The 12091-nt window shown below is 37.9% G+C and overlaps 1 protein-coding gene across 2 annotated transcripts; it reads left to right on the top strand.

Annotated features, from left to right (window-relative positions):
- Window positions 1–656: 656 nt before the first annotated feature.
- LOC122097839 (small ubiquitin-related modifier 2-like) lies at window positions 657–1227 on the top strand. Of its 2 annotated transcripts, XM_042668437.1 has the most exons (2): window positions 657–810; window positions 868–1227. In XM_042668437.1, exons 1-2 carry the CDS (start codon window positions 657–659, stop codon window positions 942–944), a joined length of 231 nt encoding a protein of 76 aa, XP_042524371.1. In that variant the 3' UTR covers window positions 945–1227. The 2 variants fall into 2 exon arrangements, with proteins under 2 accessions (XP_042524371.1, XP_042524370.1); XM_042668436.1 differs by having other exon boundaries at window positions 657–1227.
- The last annotated feature ends 10864 nt before the right edge of the window (window positions 1228–12091 follow it).

Here is a 12091-nt window from a genome sequence, read left to right as displayed (position 1 = left end):
AAATCCCAGAAATGAACCCACAGACATATAGCCATCTAATCCTCGATAAGGGAGCTAAAAAAATAGAATGGAAGAAAGACAGTCTCTTCAGGAAAAGGCTGGCAAAATTGGTTAATCACTTGTAGAAAATTAAAACTAGATCCTTATATATCACCCTGCACCAGAATCAACTTGAAGTCAAATGACCTCGAAGTCAAAGCAGACACTCTGAAAACATTACAGGATAGAATCGGAGAAACCCTAGGTCTCCTATGCACAGGCAGAATTTTTCTTAATAGCGACCCAGAAACACAACAAATCAAAGAAAGGTTGGACAAATGGGATTGCATGAAGTTGCAGAACTACTGCATGGCAAAGGACACAGCTAGCAAAATCAATAGAAAGCCTCAGATTTGGAGATGATCTTTACTAGCCATACAACAGACAAGGGTCTCATATCTAAAATATACCTGGAACTCAAAAAATTAAATCCCCCAACAACAAATCCTCAAAAAATAACTGCCCAATAAATAACTGGGCTAAAGACTTAAAGAGAACGTCTCTGGGTCCACCGCTGCCACCTCCTCCAGCCGCTGTGGTGCTGCCTGTGTGCTCCTTTGGTGCGGACCGGGGACCTCTTTTGTGAAGTGGCATCTGAGGAGACTCGGGCGCTTGCAATGGCCGACGAAAAGCCCAAGGAAGGAGTCAAGACTGAGAACAACGGTCATATTAATTTGAAGGTGGCGGTGCAGGATGGTTCTGTGGTGCAGTTTAAGATGAAGAGGCACACACCACTTAGTAAACTAATGAAAGCCTATTGTGAACGACAGGGTTTGTCAATGAGGCAGGTCAGATTCCGATTTGATGGGCAGCCAATCAATGAAGCAGACACACCTGCACAGTTGGAAATGGAGGATGGAGATACAATTGATGTGTTCCAGCAGGAGACAGGAGGTGTCTACTAAAAAAGGGAACCTGCTACTTTGCTCCAGAACTTTGTTCTTACAGACCAAGAATACATTCTTAATTAGAAAACTGCAATTTGGTTCCACCACATCCTGACTACTACAGTATAGTTTTCTCTATTCTTTCATTTTCCCCTTCCCCATTCCTTTATTGTACATAAAGTAACTGGTGTATGTGCACAAGCACATTGCTTTTCTTTTTTCTTTTTTTTTTTTCTTTTAAACTAAATGGCCAATGGTATATTTTGATTGACATCAAATGGAGATGGGATGGGGAAAAATACTGGTCCTGTGAAAATATCCCCCTTTTCCATTCATGGCATGCTCATTCAGCTTTTTTTGGAGGGGGAGGGTCCGGTCGTGGGGCCTGAATTCTGGGTCTGGGCACTGTCCCTCAGCTCTTCAGCTCAAGGCTAGCGCTCTACCACTTGAGCCACAGCACCACTTCCGGCTTTTTTTTCTTTTTGCTTATGTGGTGCTGAGGAATCAAACCCAGGGCCTCAGGCATGCAAGGCAAGCACTCTACCACTGAGCCACCTTCCCAGCCCTTATTCACCTTTTATCTTTATATTTCAGTAAGTTATTTTGCTCTCACTGTTTTAACAAAAAAGAAAAAGAAAAAAACAACAAAAATCCTTGCATACCTTGTTTGATTGGAGAATTTTAATGTTTTCATTTATCATTGTAAAACCAAGGACAATTTTATAACTTTTTTACATGTAGCTGTTACATGTAGGGCAATCTGTCTTTAAGTAGGGGTAAATTACTCTTAAAAAAAAAAAGAATCCTAGATAGTTTTCCCTTCAAGTCAAGCATCTTGTTGTTTAAATAAACTTCTTGTTTAAAATGAAAAAAAAAAGAGAACATCTCTGAAGAGGAAAGAAGGATGGCCAATAGATACATGAAGGAATGCTCAACATCTCTAGCCATAAAAGAAATGCAAATCAAAACAACATTGAGATACCACCTCACCCCAGTTAGAATGGCTATAATCAAGAACTCTAATAACAACAGATGCTGGAGGGGATGTGGACAGAAGAAAACCCTACTGCATTGTTGGTGGGAGTGTAAACCAACCACTTTGGAATGCAATATGGAAGTCCCTCAAAAGACTCCACATAGAGCTCCCCTATGGCCCAGCAATCCCACTTTGGCACATTTATCCCAATGATCACAAACAAGACCATACTAAATCTACCAGCACAACTATGTTTATTGCAGTATTATTTCCCATAGCTAAGATATGAAACCAACCCAGATGCCCCTCAGTAGATGAATGGATCAAGAAAATGTGATATATATATTATTCCATTGTATATATGTCTAGATAGATAGATAGATAGATAGATAGATAGATAGATAGATAGATAGATAGATAGATAGATAGATAGATAGATACAATGGAATTCTATTCCTCCATCAGAATGAATGGCATTGCCCCTTTTGTTAGGAAATGGAAAAAATTATATTAAATGAAGAAAGTCAGGCCCAGAGAAACATAGGTCCCATGGTTTCCCTTATTTGCAATAACTAGTATAGGTCTGAGTCTAGCAGAAAACATTATATAAGATGATGTGAGGCAAAATGTACCCCAAGATAAGGATACAAGTGGTATTTTCTTTCTTGCTATTGTTTCTAACGTATAAGGCACACATTTTTTTTTGTTGCTTTGTATGTCCCTCTCTCATGGTATAACCCCTATTTTCACTGTATTTGATGTTGGTATAATTTGGGGAGTGAAAGGGAAAAACAAATTGTTTAAATAGAGATTCAGGTGGACCCATTGCAACAATGAGATGTACAAGATTCTATGTCAAAAATGAACTTTACAACTTTGGCGGGGGGAGGGGTGGTGGAGTGGAGTCGTGGAGATGGGAGGGCAGGGATGGTAGAGGAAAAACAAAGGAGAAGGCAGCAATGCTTGATAAGAAATGTACTCATTACCTTGCTCATGTAATTGTAACTCCTTTGTACGTTTTTTTCACAATAAAAAAACTTATTAAAAAAAATCTCATATCACCTGAGAACTAATTCCTTTCAATTTGATGAAGGTTAATTTGAAAGGGAGAGTTTGCCTTCATAAACAGATCTTTCTAGTAAGAAGCCCTTGAGAGCTTGGGGACACGTTGTACCTGCAAAACCTCAGGAGGAACATTGTCACACTGAAAACTACATTACACATCCCAAATGAAGTGTTATGCACTCAAACAAAGGAGAATTTATAGTAGATATGACTACTTCTTTACCTGCCTGGGCATCAGGGAACACTAAGAAGCATCCTTTCATAAATGAATGGCAAATTCTGTAATTCCTTCATACCCATGGGCAGTATTACACAGATCCCTTTGTTTTTGCCAAGAAATTTAAGTTCACTCAGGCTAGAACTTATTTTCTAAGACAACAAGGAAATAAGGTATTTATGTGAATCTCTTAATATTTTTAGGGTTGGCAATTATAGTAACTTTCATAGCTGGCAGAAGAGTTATGCTTCTAAATAGGGTATTAGAAATTCACACAATAACTCATAACTGGAACACACTAGCTAAGCCACAAATCCATAGGTTAAAAAATCCATCAGGGAGTTGAGAACACAAAGAAATCTGAATGAAGTGATAGGCTCTCTTAGGATAGAAAAAATGCTACCAGAAGAAGCAGATGGAGAAGGAAGAGTATGCTATCCACAGGAAGAAGTCCAAACATTGCACAATCTCTCAAAGGCATTGTGGTGGGCTGGGATAGTGACTTATATTTCTCAGGAGCTTCAGTCATTAAACAAGTGTGTATACATCCCATTAGCTGTGTCTACCGTGCTGCAATGAAGTCTCCCAGTAGAAGAGGAGGGAGACAAGTAATCACCTTAGGCAGTTAGGCTTGCCAAGGTAACCATTGACTACTTAGGGCTGAAAAGAATGCTAATTTAAAAAGAAAAACATTTCAAGGCCCTCACTAATGCTCAGAAGCTAATCTCCAAAGGGAGATCAGATCAACAGATCAGAAAAGATTGAGGGGCCTCTCAAAGGTAACACGGATGGAATCTGTGGGATGGTCGCTGAAGGATTGGTCTGGTAGGAAACACTACTTAACACATACCTAGATAGGTTTGAGCCTCAGAAAAAGAAGGAAATGAGGAAAAGTGTCCTAAACTTGCTAATTTTGGTGAAAAAACTAAAAGCAAATAAAGGTTTCCAGAATAAAACATAAATAAGTAACAACAACAAAACTTATGGCTGACAAAATATGTACGAGCTATCAAATGTTAGTATTTAGAACTTTCTCCTAAACTAAATATTGACCATAATTCCAAAAAATAGCTTATTGCTAATCCTATCACTAATTAGCAAATAAACTACTTAGCTCAAACTTTTCACTCTCATCTCCACCTATGAGATTATCTGAAAGCCAGACAATTTTAATGCTTAGAGAGAGAAGAAAAGTTATCAAAAAGAATCATCAATTGAGAGTTCTTGAAAAGCCACTGTTTCTTTGATCTTCACATTTCTTGGTACACAGGAATCACAAATACTTAGACTAGAAGAATGCACTGTATCTTTATGAGTATTTTACTATCTAATGCATTAGCAAAATAATATTAACTAGTTCAGTTATTCTCATTATTAACTTTTTTTTTTGGCAATATCTGCCAGACACAGAAGAAAACACATATACCAGAACACAATTCTGGAGCAAACAATGCCAGCGGGATATGTTTTCATTTTTTACTGAGTTAGACATCAATAGGCTACAGAGATGCCGTTGCCAATGTTTCATTGCATTTAGTGTCTAAAAAGTTTACCCTCAGTGCCGGCAACTCATGCCTCCAATCCTGGCCATTCAGGAGGCTGTGCTCTGAGGATCAAAGTTCAAAGGTGGTCCAGGGAGAAAAATCTGTTACACTCTTATCTCCAATTAATCACCAAAAGTAATAAATGGAACTGTAACTCAAGTGATAGAGCACTATTCTTGAGCAAAAAAGCTCAGGGACAGCGCGCAGGCCCTGAGTTCAAGCCCCAGGATTGATACAAAATGAAAACGTTTATAAGAATAATGTTTACTTGAAAATTGAAGTCTAAACATTATGAACACATTTCTACCTGAAAGAAAAAAAATAAATGTCACTAAAGATTAGAATTTGAAATTCTGATTTCAAAATTCTGAATTCAAATTCAAATCTGAATTTCAAATTCCTAAAGATAGAACTTTGGTAAAAGAGTCATCCTTCACCAACAGTGTGTTTCAAGTAGCTACCATCCTGCAACATATTGCAAACAGGTAGGGAATAATGCAGGCACACTGTGGGATGATACAACTTGCCTTATCTACTCCTGCTGGTTTATTGGGTTTTATGACTGTATGCACAAATGAGATGACATATCAGTAGTTCCTGAACATGAAAATATATATGGTAGAATGAGATTAAATTAGTGGAATTCCACAAAGGCTTCTCAGAAACAATTACAAGAATAAATATAACTAATTTTCACAAAATTTGGTGAAGATAACTTTTTGCTAATGTTGAAATCTAGCTATTTCATTGATGGTGACAATATGTACTGCATCTAATTTAACAAAACATACATTGAAAGCTCTATCCTGTTGTCACAAGTAAGTCAACATCGAACGTTTTTTAATACTAATCTTTAAGAACATGGGAATCAAATTAAACAAAGAAAAACTATGCCTACAATGTGAGTTCTCTTTTTGTTAATCATCTTATAAAATGAATCACCTGTCATCTGTAGGGACTAGACTTGATTTTTTAAAAAAAATCAATGTCAAAACTTGTTGCTACAAATTTTTCAAGATTCTAAGAGCCTTCTATGAAAAAAATGGTGTATTTTTTAGTACATAGAGTATTTAGAAGAAAAAAGAATGAAATAAATAAAAATAAATACTGGATAGATGATGGAACAGGAAGAGAGCACCACATAAAACTAAAGTTAGAATTACAAAATATACTTCAGAGGTATGCCTCTCACAGTCTCTGGGATTTACAAAATGGGAGCTGTACTAGTAGCTTGAATGATGTTGCAGAAAGAGGATTGAATGTGTATGTGGAGGCACTACTTCTGACACTTATTGTGACTTTGGACAAGTATTTTAAGTTTTCTATGCCTTGGTTTCCCCCACCTAAACACCAGTAGCAATAGTAAATGTCAGTAGTTTATTGTGAGAACCATCTGGCATGTGGCACACACAATAGAAGATTTTTGTGATTTTATTAGAAACTCATAAAGCAAATATTCTTACTAGTTCAATCAGTTCTGAATCAGACAACAGAAAAGAAATGACTGCTAGAGAATTTTATTGATGGTATGACAGGACATATTCCAGGGAAGGAGTTCTATCTATGTAGGACAGTGTTATGAAGTGTTATGAAGACACCAATGATGAATCCATGTGACCAACACTGCCTTTATTAGTTCAGTAAGTACAGACAAACACCTAGAATGGTCTTGAAAAACATTAAGAAGTTCTCATTTCCTACTTTCACTCTTCCTCCCAACTCTAGATGATGCCCTTTGATCAGTTTCCTTTACCCTTTAAATGTCACTAATTAGTGAGAGAATACTTTTATTCAACAATGCAGCTCTTCCTGTGGTGATGCTTCAGGATAGGATAGAGGGTAGTCACATGTCAAGCTGTACCATTTATGATATTTCATATATATATAATTGCTGTGTTAAATCAGTTTTCCATCACTATGACAAAATTCCTGAGTTAACCACATTTGGCCTATAAACCTAGCTACTCGGGAGGCTGAGATCTGAGGATTGTGTTTCACCAGAAGTGGCGATGTGGCTCAAGTGGTAGAGTGCTACCCTTGAGCTGAAGAACTGAGGGACAGTGCTCAGGCCCAGAGTTCAAGCCCCATGACTAACAAAAAACAAAATCCAACATCTGGAGGAAAGTTTACTATGGCTCCATTTTAGAGGTTTTGTTCATGGTCGCTTGACCTCATCACTTTAAACACCATGACAGGGAGTTTGCCTTAGAGCAAGCTGCTCAATTCATGGTGATCAGGATATGAAGAAAGAAAAAGAGACTCGTCTCATAATTTCCTTCAAGGTCACAATCCCAATCACCTAACACCTTCCACTAGGCCCTCTCTCTTAGTTTTCCACCACTTCTAATATCACTGTGGATTGGGGGCCAACTTTAACACATGAGCCTTTCACAAACACCCCAATCTAAGCAACGACATTGAGATATTTCCTAAGAACTAATTTTTCCATTTTTAAAAAAGCATGCACAGAATACTGCAGAGAGATAAAATGCAGAAAGATTAAATTAAAGCTTCTAATGATGAGCTTCATCTTCATCCTTTTGGCCTGGAGCCACTGAAACATCTTATAGTTATGGTGAGTTATAGAACTAAAAGATGTCTTCACAAACTCCATTTAACACAATAGAATTTCTTCCTTGTAAAGTGAATGTTTGCTTGTGCAACAGGGCATGCAGACCACAGAAGCTGGTGGGCCCTCCTCAGTCTTCCCCTGCAATAGTGACAGCACGTGTATTTAAAGCTATGTTCATTTGTGTGCTTGTTGTGCTATTTGCATAAACTTGCTTAATTATGCAAGAAAATAAAAAGTAACATAGTTGTGGCTCCTATCTGTCTTTAGTAGACTTGCCTTCCAGAATGGAAAGCTTAAAAGAATGATCCACCTGTAGGTAATTATTATAATCCCAATAATGAAGAAACAGAAGGAGCAGACAGGCAACACTGGAGTGTTGAAGTGCTCATTGCTGTTAGAAACTGAGAATTAATTTCCACCTTGAAGCTCGTGGATAGCCATATAAAATGGATAGAAGAATGAAGTCTTTCTGTGGCCGTCTTCCTCACTGATCAAAGGATTCCTATGGACCACAGTAGGCTTACATGCAGAGTAAGGTGGCTATAGCCATGTGCACAGGGAACTTCCCTGTACTGTACTCAGCTGGCTATCCAGCTGAGCCATGGTGTTGCAGCTCAAGTGGTAAAGCATCAGCCTTGAGCAGAAAAGCCAAGCAAGAGCAAGAGGTCCCAAGTTCAAACCCTGAGTTTAAGAAGCATATACACACACACAAACACACACACACACACACACACATATACACATACACACAGGAAAATAACTGTAAAAGATAATGATAAAACTTATTTTATAATAATTACAAAAATTTGCTTCAGAAGGATTTCTTATTCCTCATTTCACTGGAACTAAAATGAATTTGGCTATCAGAGAAAACGCATCATGGTGTATGCAAATTTTTCAAAAGACTAATTAACTTCAGTGAGAAAAGTTATGCGGAGACAAGGCCCCGGTCTCATATTCAAAGACTAATAAATGAATGTGTAGTTATAACTTTAGGTTGGGTCAAATATTCAAGGTATGAATGTGTTGTATTTTATCATTTCACTTGATGCAACTTTTCTTGGTGGCTTTGGTTAGATTAAAAATTCTCATTTATTCTTAAATTCCTTAACTTTGTAGGATATTGTAGGTAGCATGGCTAAACAAAAAACAAACGAATGAAAAAACTGCTTCTGAAATTATCTGATATATATGTCATAAATTGCTACCACAGTTGTATTTATTATCTTAATTAATAGAAAATAGTAACTGCAATATTTTAAACATTAACTGAGTAACTACTACATTTACTTGGGCTACCAGCAAAAGCCTCCTCCTGCTTCCCAACCCCCAACACGAATCCCTCCTCCATGGTGTAAATCTTTTTTTTTTTTCCTGAAACATCTTTTTATTAAACAGTAAAGCAGAAATGTAACATAATTTTAAATATTTGTAAGATTAGGTCACAAAAGGGATGCAAAATGTTTGCAGTATGACTATTACATCTTCATCTAGTTAAAGCCATTCATTAGATCATTCTAACACATAAGATTATCCCATGAGAGGAAGATGGCAGAGGAGAAGCTGGAGGCTAAACAAGCTCTCACAAAGAAAGCAGTTGTAGTGTTCCAGTGAATAATCCTAGGTTAGAGAATCACACCAAGTGTGCCATCACAATACTGAGTTTGGCCAGAGAGGGAAAATCCAGGCAGTTTGGTCAAGGAGACAGATCTGAGCACTTGCCAGTAGATGCGGCTGCGGTGGCAACAGTGGCAGCAGCAGCTGCTGCAGCTGCCATATCAACAAAGAGAGTCCGGGACAAAGGCACTAGATGTGGCATGCAAACAGATTCTACTCACCACCAGCAAGAACTGACAAGGAGCAAAAATCTTCATCCTGCTGATCACAGACCAGCAATGGCCCAGGAACCAAGAGTTTGGTGTGAGTAGAACCCTGACATCCTCACTCCTTCACACGGAGCAGTGGTGGGAAGGCAGCCCCTCCTCTACACTGGAGAATATCTCCATCTTTGATACTGACAAAGGCCCTGGCCCAGCAGCTAGCTCCAACTCAGGCCTTGGAAGAAAACAATAAGAGCCATTCACCAGGTCATAAGAACCTGACCTGACCAGCCATGCTCAGTTCCATCCAGGGGAAAGTGACTCCACCCAGGCAGGAGAAGCTCCGCCCCTGGAGGAGTGACATTCTTCACTGGGTAAACAGAGACAGAGGCTGACCCTCCCCACTGCACATAGACTAACAATTGAAACTCAGTAATCATAAACCCTGAGACTGGCTCCAGGCTGGACTCTGTGAGTGTCTCAGGAGCTAGCCCCTCAGGGAAAAGCAAATGATTGCTGATAGGCCTCAAACCTACCCAGAACCTAGCCTCATCACAGCAACTCCAAGCTAGTGGAAACAGTCATCTCCATCTTTTGTGATACTCAAAGCAGATCTCCCTTCCACTGAATTAGCCTGGGAGGAGGGTCACAAAGTCCTGAGTAAGGCAGAGCTTCTTTCTGCCTGCTCAAACTAATTTAAGAAACCAGTCAAGCCACAGGAAAACCAAACACCACAGCAGACCAGAGACTCCACCAAAAAATTGGTTACAAACACAGGGGAGATACAAGATTTTCCCTCCCCCCCCCAAAAAAAAAAATCAAAGAACTTTTTTCTACCTATTTTTTTAATTTAAAAATTTGTTTTCTAGTTTTTTTCTTTCATAATTTTTATTTTACAGGTGTGTGTGTGTGTGTGTGTGTGTGTGTGTGTTTAAATCTCTTTTGATTTTTTGGTCCTTTTTTTCTTTCTTTCTTTTTTGAGTGACTTAAACTTAATTGCTGTTCTGCTCATCCCCAGATTTATACCCATCATCAATTATTAGACCTTATCCCTTATTGTGTACATACTTTATTCAGAAGTATTATTTCTTTATACCTATATAATTTTTAAGTATTCCAATTTTAAGATTTTTATTTTTTATTTTTTCATTTTTCCTTTTTATCTTTCTCCTCTCATCATATCCTTTTCTTCTCATAATATCATTTCTTTATACTTACATAATTTTTCAGTTTCATTTTTAAAATTTAAACTTTTGTTTTTCATTTTTTCTTCTCTTTTTAATCTCTCTCCTTTCATTCTGTCCTATCCATTTCCTTCTCTGAGATTAGGACTTGGTTAAATTCACTCTTTCCTTTTACCTTCCCATATCCTTCTAATCCTATTTTTCCCCACAATTCTCCCTAAACCTATTAATTTCTGCTCTGCTGAATCCCTCTTTGATGTTCTTAGCCCATTAATCGATAGTTGTTTGATGTGGAATAGATAGTAGTGTTGAACTAGATTGTACCTGCAGCCATTTTGACTGTGCAACTACAGGACTCTGGTTAATGCTTGCCTTAAAATTGCGTTATAGCACAAAATGGGTGTTACTTTCATACCAAATAGGCAGAAAAACCATTTGACAAGATTCAACACCACTTTATGATGAAGGCTCTGGAAAAATTAGGAATCCATGGAATATTCCTCAATACAATAAAGGCTGTATATGACAAACCTACAGCCAGCATTATACTTAACGATGAAAAACTAAAGCCATTTCCTCTAAACTCAGGAAGGAGACAAGGATGTCTACTATCTCCACTTCTCTTCAAGTTAGTGTTAGAATGCCTAGCTAGCGCAATAACAAAAGATGCAAACATAAAAGGGATCCAAATAGAGAAAGATGAAGTAAAACTTTCCCTCTTTGCAGATGACATGATTTTGTATTTAAAGGATCCCACAGACTCCATTCCCAACTTAATTAAGCTGATTCAAAACTTTGGCAAAGCAGCAGGATATAAAATTAATCCTCAAAAATCATTGGCTTTTCTGTATGCCAACAATGAGAAGAGTGCAGCTGAAATCAGGAAAGCAACTCCTTTTGTAGTAGCCCCACAAAAATAAAATAACTAGGAATTAACTCAACTAAAGAAGTGAAGGATCTCTATGATGAAAACTTTAAAAACAAAATCAAAACAGAACTTAGAAAGTGGACAACCCTGCCATGCTCCTGGATAGAAGTATTAACATCGTGAAAGTGGCCATACTTCCCAAGGCTATCTACAAATTCAATGTGATACCTGTTGATATTCCAACCTTATTCTTCAAGGAAATAGAAGAGGCAATCCAAAAATTCATATGGAACAATAAAAGACCCCGATTAGCAAAAACAATCCTTAACAGAAAGAACAGTACTGGAGGAATATCAATACCAAATTTCAAACTCTACTACAAAGCCATAGTAATCAAAACAGCTTGGTACTGGCACAAGAACAGACCTCAGGACCAATGGAATAGAATAGAACTGAAATCCTAGAAATGAACCCACAGACATATAGCCACATAATCTTCTTTAAGGGAGCTAAAAAATAGAATGGAAGAAAGACAGCCTCTTCAGTAAATGGTGTTGGCAAAATTGGTTAACTACTTGTAGAAAACTAAAGCTAGATCCTTATATATCACCCTGCACCGGAATCAATTCCAAATGGATCAAAGACCTCACAGTCAAAGCAGACACCCTGAAAACATTACAGGATAGAATAGGAGAAACCCTAGGTCTCCTTGGCACAGGCTGAAATTTTCTTAATAGAGACCCAGAAACACAACAAATCAAAGAAAGGTTGGACAAATGGGATTTCATGAAGCTGCAGAGCTTCTGCCTGGAAAAGGACATAGCTAGCAAGATCAGTAGAAAGCCCTCAGATTGGGAGAAGATCTTCACTAGCCATACAATGGACAAGGGTCTAATATCTAAAATATACTTGGAACTCA

Source organism: Dipodomys spectabilis, unplaced genomic scaffold, assembly GCF_019054845.1.
Source record: "Dipodomys spectabilis isolate Male_0828 unplaced genomic scaffold, ASM1905484v1 ptg000436l, whole genome shotgun sequence".
In the NCBI taxonomy this organism is placed as follows: domain Eukaryota; kingdom Metazoa; phylum Chordata; class Mammalia; order Rodentia; family Heteromyidae; genus Dipodomys; species Dipodomys spectabilis.
The sequence above is the reverse complement of the archived record's forward strand: the minus strand, read 5'-3'. Positions and strand labels throughout refer to the sequence as shown.